General features: G+C 44.7%; 1 protein-coding gene and 1 long non-coding RNA gene across 3 annotated transcripts in view; one reads left to right on the top strand and one right to left on the bottom strand.

Annotated features, from left to right (window-relative positions):
- Positions 1-25,952, top strand: part of LOC115151509 (E3 ubiquitin-protein ligase RNF13) — a 68,615-nt gene extending 42,663 nt beyond the window's left edge. For both annotated transcript variants that reach the window (XM_029695497.1, XM_029695498.1), the window contains exons 5-10: positions 10,694-10,781; positions 13,226-13,316; positions 14,321-14,426; positions 15,318-15,411; positions 22,388-22,468; positions 24,483-25,952. In XM_029695497.1, coding sequence (XP_029551357.1) covers positions 10,694-10,781; positions 13,226-13,316; positions 14,321-14,426; positions 15,318-15,411; positions 22,388-22,468; positions 24,483-24,844 — 822 coding nt within the window. In that variant the 3' untranslated portion in view covers positions 24,845-25,952. The remainder of the gene's footprint in view (positions 1-10,693; positions 10,782-13,225; positions 13,317-14,320; positions 14,427-15,317; positions 15,412-22,387; positions 22,469-24,482) is intronic.
- Positions 22,491-23,723, bottom strand: LOC115151511 (uncharacterized). The gene is made up of 3 exons (XR_003867314.1): positions 23,643-23,723; positions 23,255-23,398; positions 22,491-23,137 (listed from the first exon to the last, which is right to left on the bottom strand). It is a non-coding gene; the product is annotated as an uncharacterized LOC115151511 (long non-coding RNA).
- Positions 25,953-27,045: the final 1,093 nt, after the last annotated feature.

The following is a 27,045-nucleotide window of genomic DNA, read 5'->3' as shown; positions in this document are numbered from 1 at the left end:
AATTCATCATACACAGGTTAGTAACCCTTCACAAAGGCTTCACGAAGACGCTATGTTCATTCGGTGTTGTAGTTATTCTTTAGCTAACCTTGGGCTTCCAGCGTGCTAAAATGGGAGAGTGAAACATTTTTGTTTCTTACCGTGGACCTCAGTTTAGAGGTTTAGACTTCAATAAATACTCTGTCAAGCTGACAGTAAAGGAAATGCATCATTAAAGTGCTTTTGTTTTATTGTCACCCAGGAATTACAGTAATTAACAACAATGGCTGTTCAATTCTGATCGATGATGTTGTTACTCTGGTGCTTGTTTGCAGACATTTGGTGCCTTCAGGCTGGGATTAAGAAAAGAGCTGTGTGTGTGTGTGTGTGTGTGTGTGTGTGTGTGTGTGTGTGTGTGTGTGTCTGTCCATCCATCCATCCAAGCATGCGTGTGTTTGTGTGCTATCGATTTCTCATTGTGAGGGTTCATGTCTCGGTAGGCTCTGATTTGCACCTTTTTTTCTTTTCATTCTCTCTCCCTCTCCCCCTCTCCCTCTCCCTCTCCCTCTCCCTCTCCCGCTCTCTCTCGCTCCGCAATGAGGAATGCACTGAATGTCCTTATCTCTGCCCATGCAAACATTCTGTGAGCCAGTAGAGGTTGAATTCCTCTCAGATTCCAGGCAGACTACACACTGGCATTAGAGGAGAAGCAATTCTCACCAGTACACGAGGACCCTTCAAAACCGCTTAAATAACATGAAAAAACTCTTAAATAACATGAAAAAAGCCAAACGCTTATAGAATACTTGAAAAAATCCCCAAAGGATGCTTATTTGCAGTGCTGCTGGTGGCAACGTCCTTTAGCTGAGTCTACCTTTTAAGAACACTGAACAACATTTGAACAACATGAACAGAAATGCTAAGTCTAGCTCCTCACTTCAACCACCATCATAGGGTTCTCAAGGCTTTCCCCAAAAAACATCCCAATTAAGGGGCTCCCGAGTGGTGCAGCGGTCTGAGGCACTGCATCTCAGTGCTAGAGGCATCACTACAGACCCTGGTTCCATTCCAGGCTGTATCACAGCGGTCTAAGGCACTGCATCTCAGTGCTGGAGGCGTCACTACAGACCCTGGTTCCATTCCAGGCTGTATCACAGCGGTCTAAGGCACTGCATCTCAGTGCTGGAGGCGTCACTACAGACCCTGGTTACATTCCAGGCTGTATCACAGCGGTCTAAGGCACTGCATCTCAGTGCTGGAGGCGTCACTACAGACCCTGGTTCCATTCCAGGCTGTATCACAGCGGTCTAAGGCACTGCATCTCAGTGCTAGAGGCGTCACTACAGACCCTGGTTCCATTCCAGGCTGTATAACAGTGGTCTAAGGCACTGCATCTCAGTGCTAGAGGCGTCACAACAGACCCTGGTTACATTCCAGGCTGTATCACAGCGGTCTAAGGCACTGCATCTCAGTGCTAGAGGCGTCACTACAGACCCTGGTTCCATTCCAGGCTGTATCACAGCGGTCTAAGGCACTGCATCTCAGTGCTAGAGGCGTCACTACAGACCCTGGTTCCATTCCAGGCTGTATCACAGCGGTCTAAGGCACTGCATCTCAGTGCTGGAGGCGTCACTACAGACCCTGGTTCCATTCCAGGCTGTATAACAGTGGTCTAAGGCACTGCATCTCAGTGCTAGAGGCGTCACAACAGACCCTGGTTACATTCCAGGCTGTATCACAGCGGTCTAAGGCACTGCATCTCAGTGCTAGAGGCGTCACTACAGACCCTGGTTCCATTCCAGGCTGTATCACAGCGGTCTAAGGCACTGCATCTCAGTGCTAGAGGCGTCACTACAGACCCTGGTTCCATTCCAGGCTGTATCACAGCGGTCTAAGGCACTGCATCTCAGTGCTGGAGGCGTCACTACAGACCCTGGTTCCATTCCAGGCTGTATCACAACCGGCCGTGATTGGGCGCACAATTGGCCCAGTGTCGTCTGGGTTTGGCCGGTGTAGGCCGTCATTGTAAATAAGAATTTGTTCTTAACTGACTTGCCTAGTTAAATAAAACATGTAAAAAATGTAATGATCAGTAACATGATGATTTGTATCAATCGCGGGGCGTTTGTTTTGCCAACTCTGCCATCACATGTAGCCTACACTGTACATTGTGCTGTACAAAACCACCAACAGTCTCTTGTACTGTACAAAACCACCAACAGTCTCTTGTACTGTACAAAACCACCACAACAGTCTCTTGTACTGTACAAAACCACCACCAGTCTCTATTACTGTACAAAACCACCACAACAGTCTCTTGTACTGTACAAAACCACCAACAGTCTCTTGTACTGTACAAAACCACCAACAGTCTCTATTACTGTACAAAACCACCAACAGTCTCTATTACTGTACAAAACCACCACAACAGTCTCTTGTACTGTACAAAACCACCACAACAGTCTCTTGTACTGTACAAAACCACCAACAGTCTCTATTACTGTACAAAACCACCACAACAGTCTCTTGTACTGTACAAAACCACCACAACAGTCTCTTGCAATTGAATCAAAGGGTAACTACACCCTCCATTTTTTTTGTAGGGAGGGATTGTTCCCAGACTTCTCCTGATATGCTTTAAGCATTGTTGTGGACTTCCAATTGTTTTAGTTTTTCTATAAAAAAAAGTGAAAATCTGAAAATGAACTGGGAAAAATAAAACCGGGAAAAACGTAATTGATCAAACTGATTTTTATAGGGCTGTTCTCTAACAATAACACCCCTTTTTGAGATTGTGCAAAGGTTTACATTTTTTCCCTCCAAACAGTCAATGTAAATATGATATTGTAACGTTAAAGTGTAATTATTTGTTAGGGTAGGTCATTGTAGGCTACCTGCTCAGCCCGCAAATTAAAGATAACATTTAAATGTTGCGCATCATCCACTTTCGCGGGCCAATATTATTTTAATTCGGGCCAGTAGGTTTCGGCTGGTAATGGCCTGGTGTGCCGCTGGAAAATTTACCTGAATGTCAAGCTCTGCAAGGGCATGCTAATTTAAAAATATGGCTAGTCTTTATTAGCCTGGTTCTGGATGGAATGCAGGTACATTGTGGGCATGGTTTCCCAAAAGCATCTTAAGGCTAAGTTCATCTTCAGAACCTTCGTAGGAGTATCGCTAAATCTCTGCGCTATTTCCCAAAACCATAGTTGTTAATGTTGCACTTGAAAAGGCTTGGAATCTTAACGCCTGCCTCAGACCACTCGTAGAACAGCCTAGTGCATCGTTAGGTGCTTCCCCCCTGAATCCCAGGTCACTTTATACAAAGAAGATCTCTGTTAAACATAATCACATGGTTTTCTTCTCTCTGTGACCTCCGATAACTTTATTATTATTTATTTAACTAGGCAAGTCAGTTAAGAACAAATTATTATTTACAATGACGGCGTACCCCGGACAGGTCATGTATAAAATGCTTCAAATGAAAACTGAGATGACTGCATTAAAATATCAACTGTAGGCAAAAGGCTTATTTCAATCATATTGAAATATATTTAATGTGCAATCAATTGTTCCATGTTGCTTCTTGTAAGATACTGTCTGTAATTTGTCTCAATATATTTCATGATGTGTAGTCTAACGTGTGCAATAATGTACCAAATCTGTGATTTTAGTGAATTTTTATTGGAAAAGCATTAGAATAAGCCGCCTCAAAATTTGCAGCCGTAGGTGCTTATATCTCTCTAGGAGCTGATCCGTCATCAGTATTGTGAAATAATTCTTATGTTAAGGTAAGATTTGAATGGAGAAATCTGACGAGGGAGCAGCGTTCCCTTTCTTTTGATACTATCAGTATCGACAGATGCTCCAACGACGCAATATCCATCGCTATTGGAAAACCGAGCAGCTGTAAAATATATATATTGCGCATATTAAAAAAATTGGTGCGACCAAGTCATGTGCTGGTGCCATCAACTGAAAAACTGGTAGCATCAGTGGGAAAAGTTAGTCTAGAACTCTTGCCTCATTGGGTTGGATTTGTCTCCTCTGTTCCAGTGTGTAAGCTTTTTATGCCGTGGGAATGAAGGGGGTGGGTTGAGACAGCATCAGGGCTGTTAGACTTAACAAGAATTATCATGCTGGCTCTCTCTGTCTCTCTTCAAAGGCAGCCTCCTTAAGGAGACACACAAAGAAGCACACACACACACACGTTCACACACAAATACACCCACACGAATCAGAGCGCAGAAAATGACAGTGATTAACAAAAGGCTGCGCTAATGTCTGCTAGCATCTTGATTCCGTCAAACAACTCTTCGCTCATCCGCTTTGTCTGAATGAACAATTCCATTTTGTTATCTTAGCATAGCAACAGAAAATGATACCAGACTATTATATTGGATATAATGTGGGGAGTGAAAGCCTAGAATAACCTATTGGCTCAGGGCTTAAACAAGCTATCGCTAGGCTACTTTGGTGCAGTCAGTGGATGGGGTGGGGAGGGGGGGGGGTTCTGTATGCAACACAACACAGCATCTCTGAAAGCCACTGAGAGAGCCACACATCCATTATTTATCTCAACAGATGAGGTTCGCTGCTCTGGCTATCTGGGCTCACAGCGAGTTCCGTGTGACTGAGAGAACCTGATTTCTCAGCTCTCTTCATGGTTTATTTTGTTACAGTATTTCCCTGTGCTTCACTCTCACTTGCAATTTACACCAAGGATAACACATCTTTAGCCCAAATCATTTATGAGGGGACTTCTTAGAAGGATTTTATTCCTTTTTATGTTTTGTTTTTGTAAGTGAAGTTGGATTTAGGCATATGGTTATAACATCTAAAGTGATTCAAGCGTCTAATATGACATTTTCTTCCCCCTGTTTTGCAATTGTAGCATCCTTACACACTACACTTACACACTACACTTACATCCTTTCACTTACACACTTCACTTACACACTACACTTACACACTTCACTTACACACTACACTTACACACTACACTTACACACTACACTTACACACTACACTTACATCCTTTCACTTACACACTTCACTTACACACTACACTTACACACTACACTTACACACTTCACTTACATCCTTTCACTTACACACTACACTTACACACTTCACTTACATCCTTTCACTTACACACTACACTTACACACTTCACTTACACACTACACTTACACACTTCACTTACACACTACACTTACACACTACACTTACACACTTCACTTACACACTACACTTACCCACTACACTTACACACTACACTTACACACTTCACTTACATCCTTTCACTTAGTCTAGTTGTACATTTAAGTATTTGATTTGGTCTTGATTGAATTTAAAGCCAAGGATCTATGTAGTTAGGGGAGGATGTGGGGTCTTGGCTTCTCCATTAACTGGACGTTTAAAGACCGTAAGACCTTGGTGTGTTTATGCAATAATTTGGCTGTAGCTAAAAGGTGCGTGTGTGTTCGGGCGAGAGAGAGAAACTAGTACAGACCACAGCAGGGTGGAAGGGTGGAAAAAACCTCTGTAGTTTACCACACTTACTGTGACAGTCTGTTTGGCTGTCTACTCTGTGAGTAAAGGAAACAGGCCATTGCCTTTTTACACACACACACACACCACAATATCACAGGCTTCCTCAACAATTTCAACCATGACTTAAACTGGAATTCTGCACCAACCATAACAGGTTGCCTTGCCAACCCAGCCTGTGTGCGTATAGGCCATGATGATCAACACAGAGAAAGACCATGCAGGTCTAAACAAAATGGCTGCCAAACAGGAAATACTGATGAGATGTGTTGACACGACTGCCATATTGCATCTCCATCCCAAAGCTCTTGCTTGGAAGTGTACTTCACCAGACTGCCAAGAACCTTGCCTTCATCCAGGCCAAGGTGTCGAGACACGTTGGTGATGACACCATAGGCCTTGTTGATCTCTGCACCAGACGGGATGCTCTTGCCAGCATACTTGGGGTCCAACATGTACACTGCGGTGTGTATGGGCTACAGGCAGAAGTCTTCACGCTTTTTGATGTATTTCAGAACTGCAGTTTCCTCTGCTTGGAGCAACAGTGAAGTGGGCAGGGCAGTACGGATTTCTTCTCTTACATCTGCAAGCAGAGTCTGAACATCAGACAGGATGGCATTGTCTCCCTAAATCCATGCAATGGCTACTGCTATAGGTTTCTGGAGTTTCAGGCTGCGTTCCACTCTCTCCCAAAATACATCATCCAGGAGGATCCTCTTGATGGGGCAGTCCATATCGGCAGACTGTGATATGGCCATTTCTTGGAGAGACTCCTTCCCCTCCAGGAGACTGTCAAACATGATGACAACACCACCCCAACAGGTGTTGCTGGGCAGCTTCAATGTGGTGCTCTTATTCTTCTCACTTTGCTTGGTGAGGTAGATTGCTGCTATAACTTGATGACTCTTCACATACCTTACCATTTCCTTGGCTCTCTTGTAGAGTGTATCCATCCATTGTTTTCAGTGCCATGATGTCCTTGAGGAGCAGATTCAATGCATGAGCAGCACAGCCAATGAGTGTGATGTGAGGGTAGGACTCCTCCACTTTAGACCAAGAAGCCTTCATGTTCGCAGCATTGTCTGTCACCAGTGCAAATACCTTCTGTGGTCCAAGGTCATTGATGACTGCCTATAGCTCATCTGTAATGTAGAGACCGGTGTGTCTGTTGTCCCTTGTGTCTGTACTCTTGTAGAATACTGGTTGAGGGGTGGAGATGATGTAGTTAATTATTCCTTGCCCACGAACATTCGACCATCCATCAGAGATGATTGCAATACAGTCTGCTTTCTCTATGATTTGCTTGACCTTCACTTGAACTCTGTTGAACTCTGCATCCAGCAAATTAGTAGATAAAGCATGTCTGGTTGGAGGGATGTATGCTGGGCAAAGAACATTCAGAAATCTCTTCCAATACACATTGCCTGTGAGCATCAGAGGTGAACCAGTTGCATACATAGCTCGAGCACGACATTCATCAGCATTTCTCTGATTACATTCCTCCATTGAGTCAAAAAAACTTCTGATTCCAGGAGGACCATGAGCTGTTGCTATCGATAAGGTGTCTGATTCATCATTTTCGCCTCAAATAGAAGTAGAGGGACTTTTGTCAGAGGTTGCTTGTTGTGAGAGCTGAGGGAACTTTATGCACTTGGCCAGATGATTCTGCATCTTTGTTGCATTCTTCACATATGATTTGGCACAGTATTTTCAAATGTACACAGCTTTTCCTTCTACATTAGCTGCAGTGAAATGTCTCCACACATCAGATAGTGCCCGTGGCATTTTCCTGTAAAGATTAGGAAAATGTTTTATAAAAAATAACCCAAATACAATCCCATGTACAGATAAATAGTTAAGCAGTTAGATTAAACAACTCCTTTGTAAGATAATTCACCTGTTTCATTTTTAAATATTTTAAGTTAGCAGGCTCAAGCAAGCTAAAACCCACATGGTAGCAAAGACTAACGAGCAGAAATTGTTAACAAGTTAGAAAGGATTTAAACATACTTTGCTGTAGGCTACTATTTACTAAATATATTCACCCCACCCAGTATTGTAATCAAAACTTAACAGAAAGCATGTAGTCCTTGGCTCAGACAGTGTAGTAGTGTGGACTCAATAGCATCTCATTAGTGTGCAAGATCTTGAGAATCAGCTGCACATGTGATGGAAGAATGCACTGTGCATGCAGAGGGTTGCAATTCCATTGAATTGTGGATAGTTTAACCAAAATATGGCACAACACCTAGTATTGCCTTGTGTACCCTACAAAAAGGTTCACTGTTATAAGCTAACTTCTTTGATGAATTTAAGCAAAGTTTCCCAAATTCCAGAGCTTAATTTCCATGGAAAAATTCTGGAAATTTACTGGAAAGTTTCTGACCCTTTGCAACGCTAGTGCTTGGGGTCGTTGTCTTGTTGGAAGGTGAACCTTTGCCCCAGTCTGAGATCTTGAGCGCTCTAGAGCAGGTTTTCATCAAGGATGTCTCTGTATTTTGCTCCGTTCATCTTTCCCTCACATCCTGACTAGTCTCCCAGTCCCTGCCACTGAAAAACCTCCCAATCAGCATGTTGCTGCCACCACCATGCTTCACCATAGGGATGGTGCCAGGTTTCCTCCAGAAAGGACGCTTGGCATTCAGGCCAAAGAGTTCAATCTTGGTTTCATCAGACCATAGAATCTTGTTTCTCATAGTCTGAGAGTCCTTTAGGTGCCTTTTTGGCAAACTCCAAGCAGGCAGTCATGTGCCTTTTTACCGAGGAGTGGCTCCCGTCTGGTCACTCTACCGTAAAGGACTGATTGGTGGAGTGCTGCAGAGATGGTTGTCCTTCTGGAGGGTTCTCCCATCTCCACAGAGGAACTCTGGCGCTCTGGCAGAGTGACCATCGGGTTCTTGGTCATCTCCCTGACCAAGGACCTTCAGAAATATTTTGGGACCCTTCCCCACATCTGTGCCTCGACACAATCCTGTCTCAGAGCTCTACGGACAATTCCTTCGACCTGACATGCACTGTCAACTGTGGGACCTTATATAGACAGGTGTGTGCCTTTCCAAATCATGTCCAATTAATTGATTTAGCACAGGTGGATACCAATCAAGTTGTATAAACATTTCAAAGATGATCAATGGAAACAGGATGCACCTGAGCTCAATTTCAGGTCTCATAGCAAAGGGTCTGAATACTTATGTAAATAAGATATTTCAGTTTTTTTTGTGCAAAAATTTCAAAATCTTTTTTGAGACAAAAAAAGATTTAATACATTTTAGGATAAGGTTGTAAAGTAACAAAATGTGGAAAATGTAAGGGGTCTGAATACTTTCCAAATGCACTGAATACGTCCCCTTCTTTTCATCCATAGCCTAGTGGCAGTTTGTGAATATAAATGAAGGCTGTAAAGCAGTATTACTTAATTCATGATATTTCCTCTTCTCATCAACGTTTTTCCTGTTTTGGAGCGTCAGTTGTAGCAGGGACACGGTTACATGAGGCAGAGGGATCAATGTTTACCACTGCAGGGGAAGCTGTTGTATTTTAAACTCAAACCTGTTTTCATTTCTTTTTTTTCTCCTGCTTTCTGGGAAGAAGGTCCTAAGCAGATGAGTTGTTAGTAGTGAAATGTCAAACCGTTTTCGACATGGAGCCCGACGCACACTCTCAGGTTCCATGGCTACATGTTAACCTGTAGGGCACACTGTTATTACTGGAGTCTGCCAGTACATAACTTCACATACCCTCTATAAGTTAATGTCAATGCATACCATCGACTCTATGAAATAAGTTATTTTAGCCTTTAGATTTCTTTCAGAATGCTATGTGTTTAGCCACTATGCTAATTATGTCGATTAAGGCAGCCCTCCGCACCTCTCTGATTCAGAGGAGTTGGGTTAAATGCAGAAGACACATTTCAGTTGAATGCGTTCAGTTGTACAACTGACTAAGTATCCTACCTATTTTAATTCTAGCCTCATTGTCCTTCGTGTTTTGGTGTGACCATATAGCATGTCATTGTCATTATACACACAGTGGACCAGACGTCTGCACGTCCATTAACACATATTTAATCACACACTCACTCCCTGCCCCGAAGGGATGTCAGTTACAGTAGAGTTCAATCCCTCCCCTTAAGCCAGTAGGCCTATCCCAGGGCCCAGAGAGTATGGGTGATGGAGTTGGAATGAGGGCTTGGCAGAGGCGTTGGGGACCGTACGGAGATAGTTACTGCATTACATTTTCATTTTCATTTTAGTCATTTAGCAGACGCTCTTATCCAGAGCGACTTACAGTAGTGAGTGCATACATTTCATACATTTCAATTAATTTCATACATTTTTTTTTTTTTCCCCGTACTGGCCCCCCGTGGGAATCGAACCCACAACCCTGGCGTTGCAAACACCATTGCAAACACCATGCTCTACCAACTGAGCCACAGGGAACTATATCCATACTACAGTATGGATACAGTATAGAGATAGATACTGCAGTATGGATACAGGATGGAGATAGTTACTGCAGTATGGATACAGGATGGAGATAGTTACTGCAGTATGGATACAGTATAGAGATAGTTACTGCAGTATGGATACAGTATAGAGATAGTTACTGCAGTATGAAGATAGTTACCAGTATGGATACAGTATGGAGATAGTTACTGCAGCATGGATACAGTATAGAGATAGTTACTGCAGTATGAAGATAGTTACTGCAGTATGGATACAGTATAGAGATAGTTACTACAGCATGGATACAGTATAGAGATAGTTACTGCAGTATGGATACAGTATGAAGATAGTTACTGCAGTATGGATACAGTATAGAGATAGTTACTGCAGTATCGATACAGTATGAAGATAGTTACTGTAGTATGGATACAGTATGAAGATAGTTACTGCAGTATGGATACAGTATAGAGATAGTTACTACAGTATGGATACGGTATAGAGATAGTTACTACAGTATGGATACGGTATAGAGATAGTTACTACAGCATGGAAACGGTATAGAGATAGTTACTACAGCATGGATACAGTATAGAGATAGTTACTGTAGTATGGATACAGTATAGAGATAGTTACTGCAGTATGGATACAGTATAGAGTATCCATAGGATCCATAGGAACCACACACACACTGAACACAAATATTTTGTCTCCCGCAGGTGCTTAATGCCCAGAAGGCCGGGTACAAGTCAGCCATTGTTCACAACGTGGACTCTGATGACTTAATCAGCATGGGATCCAATGATCGTAAGTCCCCCCCTCTGACAATCCTCCTCCTCTGCACAAACACATAAACAAACAAACATGCAGCAGCACTACACACAGTCTTCTGTTCATTTGGGGAGTAGAGGAGTGGAGGGGTAGTATAGTAGAGGGGTAGTAGAGTAGTTTATTAGTGGAGTAGAGGGGTAGTATATTACTGGAGTAGAGGGGTAGTATAGTAGAGGGGTAGTATAGTAGTGGAGTAGAGGCGTAGTATATTAGTGGAGTAGAGGGGTAGTATAGTAGTGGAGTAGAGGGGTGTATAGTAGAGGGGTAGTGGAGTAGAGGCGTAGTATAGTAGTGGAGTAGAGGGGTAGTATAGTAGAGGGGTAGTGGAGTAGAGGCGTAGTATAGTAGTGGAGTAGAGGCGTAGTATAGTAGAAGTGTAGATGGGTAGTATAGTAATGGAGTAGAGGGGTAGTGGAGTAGAGGCGTAGTATAGTAGTGGAGTAGAGGCGTAGTATAGTAGAAGTGTAGATGGGTAGTATAGTAGAGGGGTAGTATAGTAGTGGAGTAGTGGAGTAGAGGGGTAGTATAGTAGTGGGGTAGAGGGGTAGTATAGTAGTGGCGTAGAGGGGTAGTATAATAGTGGAGTAGAGGGGTAGTATAGTAGTGGAGTAGTGGTGTAGAGGGGTAGTATAGTAGTGGAGTAGAGGGGTAGTATAGTAGTGGAGTAGAGGGGTAGTATAGTAGTGGAGTAGAGGGGTAGTGGAGTAGAGGGGTAGTATAGTAGTGGAGTAGAGGGGTAGTATAGTAGTGGGGTAGTATAGTAGTGGAGTAGAGGGGTAGTATAGTAGTGGAGTAGAGGGGTAGTATAGTAGAGGGGTAGTGGAGTAGAGGGGTAGTAAAGTAGTGGAGTAGAGGGGTAGTATAGTAGTGGAGTAGAGGGGTAGTATAGTAGTGGAGTAGAGGGGTAGTAAAGTAGTGGAGTAGAGGGGTAGTATTGTAGTGGAGTAGAGGGGTAGTATAGTAGTGGAGTAGAGGGGTAGTATAGTAGAGGGGTAGTATAGTAATGGAGTAGAGGGGTAGTGGAGTAGAGGGGTAGTATAGTAGTGGTGTAGAGGGGTAGTATAGTAGTGGAGTAGAGGGGTAGTATAGTAGTGGAGTAGAGGGGTAGTATTGTAGTGGAGTAGAGGGGTAGTATAGTAGTGGAGTAGAGGGGTAGTATAGTAGTGGAGTAGAGGGGTAGTGGAGTAGAGGGGTAGTATAGTAATGGAGTAGAGGAGTAGAGGGGTAGTATAGTAGTGGAGTAGAGGGGTAGTATAGTAGAGGGGTAGTATAGTAATGGAGTAGAGGGGTAGTGGAGTAGAGGGGTAGTATATTAGTGGTGTAGAGGGGTAGTATAGTAGTGGAGTAGAGGGGTAGTATTGTAGAGGGGTAGTATAGTAATGGAGTAGAGGGGTAGTGGAGTAGTGGAGTAGAGTGGTAGTATATTAGTGGTGTAGAGGGGTAGTATAGTAGTGGAGTAGAGGGGTAGTATTGTAGAGGGGTAGTATAGTAATGGAGTAGAGGGGTAGTGGAGTAGTGGAGTAGAGTGGTAGTATAGTAGAGGTGTAGAGGGGTAGTATATTAGTGGAGGGGTAGTGGAGTAGTTTATTAGTGGAGTAGAACTGCTTTTTCTTCACATCATTTTCTCCGTGTCTCCCCGTCTCCTCCGTCTCTCACGTCTCCTCCGTCTCTCACGTCTCCTCCGTCTCTCTCACGTCTCCCCCGTCTCTCTCACGTCTCCTCCGTCTCTCTCACGTCTCCTCCGTCTCTCTCACGTCTCCTGCGTCTCTCTCACGTCTCCTCCGTCTCCTCCGTCTCTCACTCCAGGGCGTATGACAACATATCATGAGTAACGGTGACAGCTCCTCATGCTGGTAACTGTCTAGAACGGATCATCCGGTCGGATGGCTTCTTTTTCAAACGTTGGGCAGTGAGCCATTTCTTAACTTAGCAGCCATCCAACAGATTTCTGCCACTGGGGTTCGGTGGGCCTTAACAACTGCCCGCAGTTGCACATGAGCAGAATACTAAATGACAGTGGCACAAGTGGGCATCAGCCTGGATCCCATAGACTACCTCATCTGAAAACTACCTCATCTGAAAACTACCTCATCTGAAAACTACCTCATCTGAAAACTACCTCCTCTGAAAACTACCTCCTCTGAAAACTACCTCATCTGACAGCTTTAAAGATCTGGGGTTCGCCATGATTATGGTCTATCTAAGTAAATGTTTTCAGAAAAGGCCAGACGTTGAACTGCGTTGATATACAGCAAACAGGCCCTTCTTTCTATTCCAGTATTTTCCCCCAATAGCTAACTCGTATCTTGGTATTTCCTTCATAACGTAATGTTATTTCATGATGGTCTAGTGTTATTTCATGGACATCAATATGTAGCCACTCCACATGTGTATAAATAACTTCCTCCTTTCCCATTTAGTGGATATTTTGAAGCAAATCGACATTCCATCAGTGTTTGTTAGTGAAGAGACTGCCAACTCCCTGAAAGAAGACTACACATACGACAAGGGGTGAGTCGGGGACGTGAATCTAATTTCCATGTCTATCAACATCAAGGCTAATTCAAGCCTCTGACATTACAGGCACCTTAACTGGCATAGCCTAACTGGGCTCTTTAACAATGATGTCCACATAAATCTGTCTGCATCATGTTGTTAAATAATATATTCCTTTATTCAATGAATTCAGTGGAAAGACAACATAAACCGGATTGTCCATCTTTTTAAAGAAATATATTTCTGTCTTTATGACGTAATAATGTAACACAATGTGTTGACTTGTCGACGTCGTAAAGCAGATAATCTGCCTCACGACGGGTCATCACTTTCCCAGCGCTCTGCCCGAGATCAGTGGATCATCTGGGAATTTAAAATGTCTCGAGTTCCTCAAAAATAGCCGACGAAATAGGCAGACTGCCATGTTGTCACTAATGGACCTCTTTCTCCTCCTTGATATCAACCCTACATTCAGTTTAGCATCTCTGTTAACCAGGTATACTATAAATGTACATGAGTGGCCAATCCTCAGTCTGTTTGCCTGGCATCTCTGTTAACCAGGTATACTATAAATGTACATGAGTGGCCAATCCTCAGTCTGTTTGCCTGGAAATATTGTGTTGTTCTCTAGCAACGTTAACTGAATTAGCCTACTATGTATTTGGGCAACAACGACGACAGGGAGAAAAGTAAATGGGTCTTATAGCACCATAACCCATTATTTCAGTGTGAAATCACGTCAGACAGATGGACGGAGTTGTTTTTCGTTTCAGTTTAAAATGTAAATGAGTCGCCTCGAGATGACAGGCTGTGTCCGAATGCTCCAATCATAACGACTCCCTTTTTAGGTCACTATGGATGCGTTCCAAATAGCATCCTATTCTTTTATATAGTGCACTATATAAGGAAGTGTACTTTATAGGTTAAAGGGGGATGCAGATCATTATTTGGAGTGTGTTATTGTCAGTTATAAACCCTCTTGAATATATCTCCATAATGGTGGTGCTGTTGTTCTCCAGGGGTCATGTGGTCCTCATGCCAGACTTCAGCCTGCCTCTGGAATACTACCTGATTCCCTTCCTCATCACCGTGGGAATCTGCCTCATCCTCATCGTTGTTTTCATGGTAGGCAAATACACTGGAGAGTTAATTCATTCATGTGATTGAGTCAATGGTGGCATGGCAGATCTGTGGGAATCCCAGTAACACTAGCAGTTCTGGGGGGGGGGGCAGTGCCCCCTGTGACAACAATTTTGGACCCCCTTGTGGCCCCCCTAAATGTGGAGTATGAAATAATTTTTACATAACACATTTTTGCTATCGTTCTTTTTTACATCCGTTATTAGACAGTGGCAACGATGATGATTATGAACATGGTATTTTGCCTGCTAATGCAGTGAAGAAAACGATATGACAACAATAACATCTAATGTAACTGGCCCCTCTAACAGTACAACTGGCCCCTCTAACAGTACAACTGGCCCCTCTAACAGTACAACTGGCCCCAGCTTGGCCCCCCCAGTTGAAATGGTCCAGAACCGCCACTGCTCAGTAGTAGGGAGTTTTCTAGAATGTTCTGGTCTCAGGGCACTAGGCATCGGGCTGGTGACGATATCATCAAGCTAGGACAAATAACAGAGCGCGTGTTCATACGATTTGTTTCTAGATAACTCAAACATTATTACGAGAAGAAGAACCAGTTACCCAAGCCATCCCATTTCCTACAGAATTGACACAAGAATGTTGATTAATGAAATTCTGTTAAATGCCTGTTAAATACAAATATTGCTTTAGTATTAGTTGTGGAATTTATCAACTGCAGAGAATTCTTCTAATTTGAAAATAACTGTCAATCAAATGGTGACGTTAGACTTTTGGCAAGAGGGTGCATGGTTAGAAGTACAAGGGCATTGTTCGGTTCAGAAAAACTCTTGTGGAGTATTCATCAGGATTTTCGGTGAGGTTAAGGGGCTTAAAACTCACTAACTGACTGTTGACTTTTCCCTATTCGCTCAGATCACCAAGTTTGTCCAGGACAGACACAGGGCTCGGAGAAGCCGTTTGCGCAAGGACCAACTGAAGAAACTACCCATTCACAAGTACAAGAAAGGTATGTAGGGATATAGCTATCAACATGGCAATCTGGACAGTTTTGTGTTAAGCATTGATGGCACTCCCCTCATGATGTGTAATGCCCTGATCTTTTTACATCTGTGAAGTGTTGTAGTAATGTCTGTTTTTCTCACTTTGTGTTCATGTAAAACTGCTTCAACACAGGCTCAGGTCGCCTCCGCTGAGGGAGTACCTGTGTACATGGGGATTTGACATGGGAGAACAAAGAGTCTTAAAATAGTTTTGTCTGTTTGTTTGCCTGCCTTTTGTATGCGTCAACAACACAAAGATTGAAATGTGGCTTTATGATCGGAAAGCACACTTACCCTTGTATGAGGGCATTAATCTATCGACCTTTGTCCTCAACGAACAGTTGACCGTAAACGCAGATTTAGCAGGTCAGCTCATGCTAACCCTCGACCTAGATGACAACTCCAAACTGACCTTAGATCTCAACCGGCTCTAGCCTAGTGTCATGTGACTGGGCCACGATGAGGGTGACGTTAAGAATGACTTATGAAATAATGAGATTAGCCAGGCTGTCATTGGAAATAAGAATTGGTTCTTAATTGACCTTTCTGGTCAAATAAAGGTTAAACAAATATATAAAAAAAATACGGCTTGATTTTCCAAAAAGCCAACCCTACAGATTAAGGCTCCTTACTCTTGAGACTAAATACAGGGCTGAAGGTGAGTAATGCCACTATCTCAATATAAATACATCTTCTGTTTACCTTGAGGGAGGTATTTTAAACTCCTGAATTGAAACTCCTGGACTTCAGAGGTTTTCCTCCATTTTGCACTTGTCTCTCTCAGCGCAGGATGAATTTATAGTCCATACTTTTGCATTGCAAATAGTGTTTGTCCAAGATAGTCAGTAAATGTCAGTCCTGAGTAGCATGTTGGCTGCATTCATTCTTCTTTTCACACTGGGAAGGAGTTTAGATGCCTCTGCCGGGTTTGGGGTGGGAAGCCATTAAAAATCTGCTGTGCAGGGAACACTGAGGAGATTTTGTCTGAGTCTGGCTGGCGCATACTAAGTAGCCCCCTCGCAGAGCTTATAATGGGGGTATGGCAAGACTCCTCCCTCTGGCTGGCAGTAGCATGTGCTCTGAGGAGAGGCAAACGGGCAACAGTGCGACAGCCCTTGTCTGACTGACCGTTTCCGCGGGCGTTCCAGAGAGTTCAGACGTCCCAGGGAATGAATCCATCAGTGAGCTGGGTTTCTGCTCACTCTGCCAGTGTTGTGGCGATACAAAGCGGGGACACCAAATCTCTACCTAATCACCCTTTTAAGCCCTGAACTCCGGATCCCTGCAATCATCGCACAGAATGGGTCTGTGGGGACTCCGGAAGGCCTATAGCTCGCCGTTTTTATAGAGCGTTTAAGTGGTGGCAGGTAAGGGGATAGAATTGAGTGTTATCAATGACAGAGATTGGACTGTTTTTATTTAAAACTATGATCTGAGGGTTTTCTCGCTGCTGATTGGCCTGTTAGGCCTGAAGGGGAGTATGCCAATATTGTTAGTTGTTCCTAATAGGCCGAAGTGGGTTTGCCAGCTTGGCGCCATTTCAACATGGAAGGTGAGTAGCTAGGCTAGCAGAGCTATGTTCTAGGATGGAATTGCATCCCAGATTCACACTCGTCCGTGGCCAAACCTTGCAGCCGCCCCATACATCTCTCTCTCTACATGGGGCGGCTGATGAATCATGGAGCCTTTTAAAATCGCTCGTCTGACACGTTCTGTGCTCATTGTTTACACGAACGGGCTGCTCTTTATACGCAACTCAGCGCTCATGTTCTCCAGCCCGGGGTATTTTTAGCTATCCCTAACACCACTCTGCGACAGCAGAGTTCTTCTGTCTTGGCTGGCTTTCCAGGCTTCTGCTGCGATGTGGTAATGATGCCTAATGGTGCCCTCAGCCACTCGCCTCCTCCCCCTCAGCTAAACCTTGATGCCTGCTGAGTCTGGTCCGTAGGGATTTCTTTTAGCAGGCTGTATGATACTGTGATGCCGTCTGTCTGTTTTGAATGGTTTTGTGGGCCTGGTCCTCATTGGCTGTGTGTGTGTGGTGTGTGTGGACAACTGAAAGAGAAGGCCTGTCACTAAGGGCTTTGGATTGGAACCAGTCTGTGCACACTGCAAAATGAAAACGTTAATTGAAGATGGGAACCACACGCCGCAATGATTTAATCGCATCATCTCCCACAAGTCAGACAATTAAAATCAACTTCTCTCTACACTGGCCTCTATGTCCTGTGCTGATAACACATCTAACCTACAGCCAGTGTTAACAATGCTAATCTAATGGTATCACCACAGATAAAAGGGGAAACCCAGATAGATCATAGGGGGTATAAATCCGAAGCATCCGTTTTTAGAACTTCCAGTCACCACCAAATATGGTGATGAGAGGAAATCCAGTGGCGGGAAGATGGAGCCAGATGAAACTGGGCCGACCTTTAACACATTTTCTCATCGAAGAAATATTCTGTTCCCAAAACGAATATCTGTCACGAACAGAGTGTATATACGTTTTGTAGACGACTCTTTGCCAAAGTTTCCAAAAACTGCATTGTTTAGGGCGAATTGAGTTATCGCGCAAACGCACTTCGGAGTAGGCGTTCCTTAACGGAAATATGCAGATACATGCTAAAAACACACCAATAGGATCTCGCTCGTTCGTGCTTGGCTCTATACCCACCTCCTTACTTGTTCTACTCACTGTGTTCATATGCTCCCTTTGGAAACGACGCAGATGAACTATCTTCAGTTAGTTACCAGTATCTTTGAAATCACACCAAAGTGTTAGCACGCTAAGTCTTTTTAGTTGTTTTCCCTGTCATTCCAGGGGCTGTTTGGTGGCTGCGAGACTCATCCCAGAGAAGCACAGTGTGCACTGATGCAATTATACCTCCAGTGGTGTGAATAAAGCGAGTATTAATTCCCTTAACTGAGCGATGCAGGCTTCTATGGGCAGCGGGATGACATGTGGGCGAGATGCTAGCTGATTAGCCGGCCTAGCGTATTGTCTGTGCCTTTGCAGAGCGGTGCGTCTAGCCTGCAGCGTTAATGAGGAATTTGGCGTGCGTGCGTGCGTGTGTGTGAGAGAGAGAGACACGGGCGTGGGATGATGTCAGACTTGCATGTCTAGAGATGAGACTCACAGGCAGAGCACACTGTACATAGAGCACAATGGGAGGGGCTCTGAATAGACCGGTACCTGTGTCAATGCCATGTACAATAGCAGCGTAATTACCACACAATACTAGTCTGAGGAGTATTATGTAAAGTATACAATAATACTAGGCTAGTAAACATGATGTAATACTAACGTTAGCTAATTCTGGAGCACAGGGCCTAGTACCACTGTGCCGTTTCTGTACCTTGTGTTGATGATAACTGTTTGCTAGCCTTGTTGTTAGCCCTTGATTAGCTTTTGCATTAGCTTTGATGCTATCCCTAGTTTTAGTTCCTGTGATCTTCCTAGAAGGCTAATGCAGTTTTATAGCTCCTCGAGTATTGACTTTGGTGTAGCCTTATTGCTAGCCCGTGCATTATCCATATAAGCTTACCGTGTGACTGTGTGCTTTTTGATTGTCTTTCCGGCTCTGGTTAAGGCGGAGGGTGTGTGTTTGGTGTCGCCACCAGATGAGGAGCAGACACAACAACCTCAATACCAGAGAAAGCCAGGGAGATGAATTTCCCCTCGCTCTAGTTCACCCTTCTAAAACCACTCAACCCAAGATGGTACGTCATTGCTCCATGTCTGAGAGGGACCGGACTCTCCCTCTGACCCCTGCTTCTCTCCCCGGGGCTCTCTGACTGATGAGTCACTGTGTGTGCTCCTCCCCTGTTCCAGCCCTGGGCTGAATATATACACTCTGAGGCTTTGTGAACAGTGAGGCAGGAAGATGGTGATAAAGCCCTTCTATCTGTAGGTAGCTGTGCAGATCTGTGCCCGTCACACAAAGTCACAAGTGTACACACACAAACACATTGTTGTCTCCTCGCTCTGATTAGTTCAGTAGGGCAGTATGATTCTTCCTAAGACCCAGGAATGCTGGCTGGTTGACTGGCTGGAGCAAAATAGAGGACTTGTATTGACATTCTGGCTCTTTTTAAACTACTGGCCCCCAAAACCCCTTAGAGGCCTCTTCAACACGATGTCAGTTGAGGGTAGTGTTGAAAAGAGCCTATCGCAATCAGCGATATTGGGATAATAACGTGTTAATCAAACCGTATACAGTCTGATTTAACATTATTGGCTAAACAGAGACTCTTCCAAATGGTTAAAGGTTTAATGCTTCAATAATTCGTTTTTTTGACGCTGTTGTGTAAAAAAAGGTTATTGAATCCTTCATTCCCACATATGTTGACGTGTGATGTATCTAATGTAAACAGTGATATCATCACTACTAACAGTACTCAGTACATTGAGTGTAAAGTTCCAGGAAATGTGAGTAATATGCTCACATCAGCTCCTCTGGTCAGCATGAGTAGTTTAATCCCTTTGCTTTTGTGAGAAGGGATGACCAGACAGTGAATTTTGCTCAACCAGATAATTCTGCCGCCATGCTTCTCTCTGACCGACACAAACTTGAACTGCTTGATAGAGACAGTGGCCTTGAAAAATATACTGAAATTAGACCAATCAGATAAGGCCGTCGTAGTAATGTAGATATCATAAAATGAAGACTGTAAAATGAACTTGAAGTGAGGCAAGTTTAGACTCCCGAGTGGCACAAGGCACTGCATCTCTGTGCTAGAGGCGTAACTACAGACCCTGGTTTTGGTCCAGGCTGTATCACAACCGGCCGTGATTGGGAGTCCCATAGCGCGGCGTACAATTGGCCCACCGTCGTTCCGGGATAGGCAGTCATTGTAAATAAGAATTTTGTTCTTAACTGACTTTCCTAGTTAAATAAAGGTTAAAAAAATACTTTTTTAAACAAGCTCAATGGAGTACTGACGACCATAAGGCACAGGTTTTGTTTTGTTTACTTTGCTATATCAGGTTGTTAAACTGAGCTGTTACACTGCGGAGCAGGTCTTAGATGTCACTGTGTTTGTGCCTTTGTTATTCACTATGTCTTACTTCATACCACTAATAATACTAAGCAGTGCACCACTGAGTTTGTGGTGTTGGAGTTTGTGGTGTTGGAGTTTGTGGTGTTGGAGTTTGTGGTGTTGGAGTTTGTGGTGTTGGAGTTTGTGGTGTTGGAAGTATTTTTCTGCTTAGTGCTAAACTTCACTCAGAATAGCCCAGCGACACAGTTCAGCATTTCCTGAGTGTGCCTGACCCATGACTTTTATAAAACGCTCCCCTTCTCTCACCCCTCTGTCCAGCACTGGGTTAGAGAGAGCGAGGGAGAGAGAAGGAAGAGAGACTGGGGGAAATAAAAACAGAGGAAGTGTGACAAACAGAGAGAAGCAAGAGAGTTGGAGAAAGGCGACAGAGACAGTCTGAGAAAAAGTGAACGAGACAGAGGCAGAGGGGGGGGCCAGAAATAAAGAAGGGGGCAGAGGAAAGGGGAAAAAATGAGAGAGAGTGACGTTACTGTAGGAGGGAGTGGCCGTGACTCCTCATCCTTATACGGTCACATGCAGTCCTGGCACGGATACTGGGGAACAGCCAAAACATGCTCATTTAAAGCTCACATAAACACCGGCCCCTCCACAGCACTGCACATCCTCCTCCCCACAAGCGAAGTGGCAGGGAAGAATGCTGTGGAATTTGGAAAGGGAGTGCATTTAGAATTCCTGGGCTTTTAGAGGGAGCGTTTTTCTTTACTTGACCCTAGCCAAAAAGTCCTCCGGAACGTCAGGACTGAAAAAGGAAATGCGCATAGGCCCTGTTCAGCAGCCGCCTACCTGGCAGCCATTTTGGAAAGAGTGAGAACTTAGTACGAAACGAATGTAGAGGGATGACCAGTGTGGTGTGAGAATGTAGAGGAATGACCAGTGTGGTGTCAGAATGTAGAGGAATGACCAGTGTGGTGTCAGAATGTAGAGGAATGACCAGTGTGGTGTCAGAATGTAGAGGAATGACCAGTGTGGTGTGAGAATGTAGAGGAATGACCAGTGTGGTGTGAGAATGTAGAGGAATGACCAGTGTGGTGTCAGAATGTAGAGGAATGACCAGTGTGGTGTCAGAATGTAGAGGAATGACCAGTGTGGTGTCAGTAGAGGAATGACCAGTGTGGTGTCAGATTGTAGAGGAATGACCAGTGTGGTGTCAGAATGTAGAGGAATGACCAGTGTGGTGTCAGAATGTAGAGGAATGACCAGTGTGGTGTCAGATTGTAGAGGAATGACCAGTGTGGTGTCAGATTGTAGAGGAATGACCAGTGTGGTGTCAGATTGTAGAGGAATGACCAGTGTGGTGTCAGATTGTAGAGGAATGACCAGTGTGGTGTCAGATTGTAGAGGAATGACCAGTGTGGTGTCAGATTGTAGAGGATTGACCAGTGTGGTGTCAGATTGTAGAGGAATGACCAGTGTGGTGTCAGATTGTAGAGGGATGACCAGTGTGGTGTCAGAATGTAGAGGAATGACCAGTGTGGTGTGAGAATGTAGAGGAATGACCAGTGTGGTGTCAGATTGTAGAGGAATGACCAGTGTGGTGTCAGATTGTAGAGGAATGACCAGTGTGGTGTCAGATTGTAGAGGAATGACCAGTGTGGTGTCAGAATGTAGAGGAATGACCAGTGTGGTGTCAGATTGTAGAGGAATGACCAGTGTGAGAATGTAGAGGAATGACCAGTGTGGTGTCAGATTGTAGAGGAATGACCAGTGTGGTGTCAAATTGTAGAGGAATGACCAGTGTGGTGTCAGATTGTAGAGGAATGAGTCAGTTGTCAGCAGTTTGACTCAGCTCTTCATTGAAATAAATGCGGGCAACACAATGTCTTTATAAGGAGGATGTTTATGTATATTGTCCTGCCATTGAGCTTTGTCTTTTTGACCCAGGTGACGTCTACGATGTGTGCGCCATCTGCCTCGACGAGTATGAGGATGGAGACCAGCTCCGGGTCCTTCCCTGCTCCCACGGTGAGCCTGACCTGACCAACACATACCCCCAACAACCTACTGTCCTCTACCCCCAACAACCTATTGTCCTCTACCCCCAACACATACCCCCAACAACCTACTGTCCTCTACCCCCAACAACCTACTGTCCTCTATCCCCCCAACACATACCCCCAACAACCTACTGTCCTCTATCCCCCCAACACATACCCCCAACAACCTACTGTCCTCTATCCCCCCAACACATACCCCCAACAACCTACTGTCCTCTACCCCCAACAACCTATTGTCCTCTACCCCCAACACATACCCCCAACAACCTACTGTCCTCTATCCCCCCAACACATACCCCCAACAACCTACTGTCCTCTACCCCCAACAACCTACTGTCCTCTACCCCCAACAACCTACTGTCCTCTATCCCCAACAACCTACTGTCCTCTATCCCCCCCAACACATACCCCCAACAACCTACTGTCCTCTATCCCCCCAACACATACCCCCAACAACCTACTGTCCTCTATCCCCCCAACACATACCCCCAACAACCTACTGTCCTCTACCCCCCCAACACATACCCCCAACAACCTACTGTCCTCTATCCCCCCAACACATACCCCCAACAACCCACTGTCCTCTATCCCCCCAACACATACCCCCAACAACCTACTGTCCTCTACCCCCAACAACCTACTGTCCTCTATCCCCCCAACACATACCCCCAACAACCTACTGTCCTCTATCCCCCCCAACACATACCCCAACAACCTACTGTCCTCTATCCCCCCAACACATACCCCCAACAACCTACTGTCCTCTACCCCCAACAACCTACTGTCCTCTACCCCCAACAACCTACTGTCCTCTACCCCCAACAACCTACTGTCCTCTACCCCCAACAACCTACTGTCCTCTACCCCCAACAACCTACTGTCCTCTACCCCCAACAACCTACTGCCCTCTACCCCCAACAACCTACTGTCCTCTACCCCCCCAACAACCTACTGTCCTCTACCCCCCCAACAACCTACTGTCCTCTACCCCCCCAACAACCTACTGTCCTCTACCCCCCCAACAACCTACTGTCCTCTACCCCCCCAACAACCTACTGTCCTCTACCCCCCCAACAACCTACTGTCCTCTACCCCCCAACAACCTACTGTCCTCTATCCCCCCAACACATACCCCCAACAACCTACTGTCCTCTACCCCAACAACCTACTGTCCTCTACCCCCAACAACCTACTGTCCTCTACCCCAACAACCTACTGTCCTCTACACCCAACAACCTACTGTCCTCTACCCCCAACAACCTACTGTCCTCTACCCCCAACAACCTACTGTCCTCTACCCCCAACAACCTACTGTCCTCTACCCCCCAACAACCTACTGTCCTCTACCCCCCAACAACCTACTGTCCTCTACCCCCAACAACCTACTGTCCTCTACCCCCAACAACCTACTGTCCTCTACCCCCCCAACAACCTACTGTCCTCTACCCCCCCCAACAACCTACTGTCCTCTACCCCCCCAACAACCTACTGTCCTCTACCCCCCCAACAACCTACTGTCCTCTACCCCCCCAACAACCTACTGTCCTCTACCCCAACAACCTACTGTCCTCTACCCCCAACAGACACACCCAGTAGATCATGTGAATGTGATATCTCAGTGGGAACACCCGTGCTGCTCCTGGAGCCAAGCCCGGCTTCTGCATCATCCCAGAAAATCATCCATTTGGCTCCGGCTCACTTTGCTGCTTCTAATAGGAAGCTGGTCTAAGCTCTAAACCTCACCAGCTCTTGGACATCGGGCACTGCTCAGCTTTAGGGAACGTCTTGAATAGTCACGTCCGTATTTTGACTTTTGTGAACTTGAATTAATTCATGACTTATTGGGAGGAAATCAACAGATTTACTTTTGAACTCAACCTTATGATCTCCAACCCTAGTGATCTGTATCCGGGGTAAAACACCTACATGATGCTGCCTATGATTGTAATGACCCAGGTCGTTTCTCCTCTCCCTCCCTGTAGCTTACCACAGCAAATGTGTGGACCCCTGGCTAACCAAGACCAAGAAGACGTGTCCCGTGTGCAAGCAGAAGGTGGTCCCCTCTGCAGGTGACTCCGACTCCGACTCGGAGGGCGACAGCGGGGCCGAGGAGAACGAAGTGTCTGAGAGCACCCCGCTGCTGCGTTCCCTAGCCTCCACCAGCGGCCACTCCTTCGGCACCATGTCAGGGGCCTCTCGCTCCGAGCCTGATCAGGAGTCCTCGGAGTATGAAGACACCAGCGACGACAGCGAGGAGGACGTCACCGTGGAGACTGAGACGGTGGTGGTCCAGCTGCAGGAGCCTCGTCCCGATGACCACGACGCACCTGATTGGTTGGCCTGAGTTGACGGACAGGTCACCGGTTCCCCTGCCTCTCCCTCCCCACTCACCCTACAGGCTTGCAGCGGCAGAGACTCACGCTGGATGCGCAACCGAGATTGTGTGTTTAATTTTGAAGTCCCCGTTAAATAAAACATTTAATTTTTATCTCTTAAGTTTAGAATGCAAATCACCATAATAATCAGATTGTTGTATGTTTAACCTGATTACTGAGCAGTGTCATGGCGTGTTTTGGGCTAACTGACAACATTGATTTCACAGGAACATTACAGGCAGTAGACTGTAGTGTATTGTACTGTAGTTCGGTCTGTATGGGGTGGTAGTGCACCGCAGACGTCCTCTGACTGTGGTTATACTCATCACTGTGAGAAAGGGCTCAACACCAACTATGAAGGAATGTGTTGTGTGTGTATATATATAATGTATAGATCACTATCCGTAACATCTTAAAACATTATTTTGATAGCCTGCATATCTGTATGCCTCTGTATCAGAAGGTGAGGAGTTCTAATATTGTATATATTCTTGCTGCTTGTATAGAAATATCTTCAAGTATTATGCAGCAGCCTTTTATAAATTGATTGAACTGACCTTTTTTCCATAAGACTATATAGAAATGAGGCCATGGGAACAGGGTTTTGTCAATCGGTCTCGAGCCAGAGATAATGGAGTCGGAGGAGTACGATTTGGATGCGACTGATCTGGTCCGTTGATAATGCAAAGGCAAAATGAAAACGAACTGTTTGTGGTGCTGCATTCAGCCAAAGGAAGTTGTTTGTTTGCCCAATGTTATGCGTTTCCTCAGAAGTCATATGTAATACAAGCAGAATGGGGCTGGGAGACAGTTCTGTTCATACCCACGTCTACATTGCTACAAGCAGCCTGTTGGCTTAATCTAGACATACCAGAGAGATCAATTCCCTGAAATACAAGACATCATTGGTGGATGGGTCTTGCAACGTATTTGGTGTCATATCATTTTAATACTGTAAATAGGTAGTTCTACAAGTATACAGAACTAAAATATAAAACGCAACATGTAAAGTGTTGGTCCCATGTTTCATGACCTGAAATAAACTAATCCCAGAAAATGTTTCATACACAAAAAAAACGTATGTTTTATTCACATTTGTTTACATACATGTTAGTGAGCATTTCTCCTTTGCCAAGATTATCCATCAACCCACCTGACAGGTGTGGCATATCAAGAAGCTGATTAAACAGCATGATCATTACATAATTTAATATTAATTTCTCTACAATAAGCTGCCTCCAACTTCATTTTAGAGAATTTTGCAGTACGTCCAACCAGCCTCACAACCACAGACGACGTGTAACGACGCCAGCCCAGGACCTCCTGACTTCTTCACCTGCGGGATCGGCTGGGGGGGGTAGGGGTGCCGAGGAGTATTTATGTCTGTAGTAAAGCCCTTTTGTATGGGGAAAAACTCATTCTGATTGGCTGAGCCCCAGCCATGTGAAATCCATAGATTAGGGCCTAATGAATTTATTCCAATTTACCGATTTACATATGAACCAAGTCAGTCAAATCTTTGAAATTGTTGCATGTTGCGTTTATATTTTTTTTCCCTAACATGAAGTGTTTTATGTTAAGTCCTGTTGCCTTTCCTTTTTATTTGATATGTCTTATACCATGTCTCACCAGTGTCTACATGCAATCTAATTTCACTTCAATAAACAAAAAAACATTTGTTAAGTCTACAGAATGCTGATGCCCTCCATCCATTTCAAGAGTTCTCATTATGGCACACAGCCTCAGTGATTGTGTTCATTGTGATGATTCCTGTTCTCACCTGGATCCTTTGTGCTGATCTTGTCCATATTCTGTTTGTACCCACATTGACAGATACATTGTGAGCAGATCATTCTGAACACCTCGCGAGGGTAGTCAAACACGCATTGTGTCTGGATATCTTACAAGTGTAGACAGATCTGGACAGAGAAGTCATTTAATTTATTATTCCCACACTCTAGTCATAGACAGGTGGCACCAGTGACGGATTACAATGGGTCTTAAAATAAATATTTCTAAAGACCAGCTGTTAAAATGTGCATTAAAGAGCCCAGGAAATCTAGTCACAGTGCAGACAGTGGACAGAAACCATTTTAATACCATGTGTATACAATCAGAATGTAGACAAGACCAGGACAAAGGACTCATGTTAGCACTAAGTATAAACAGG

The sequence above is a fragment of the Salmo trutta genome, chromosome 17 (assembly GCF_901001165.1).
Source record: "Salmo trutta chromosome 17, fSalTru1.1, whole genome shotgun sequence".
NCBI lineage: Eukaryota > Metazoa > Chordata > Actinopteri > Salmoniformes > Salmonidae > Salmo > Salmo trutta.
Note: the sequence above shows the minus strand (reverse complement) of the source record. Positions and strands in the feature narration are given on the sequence as shown.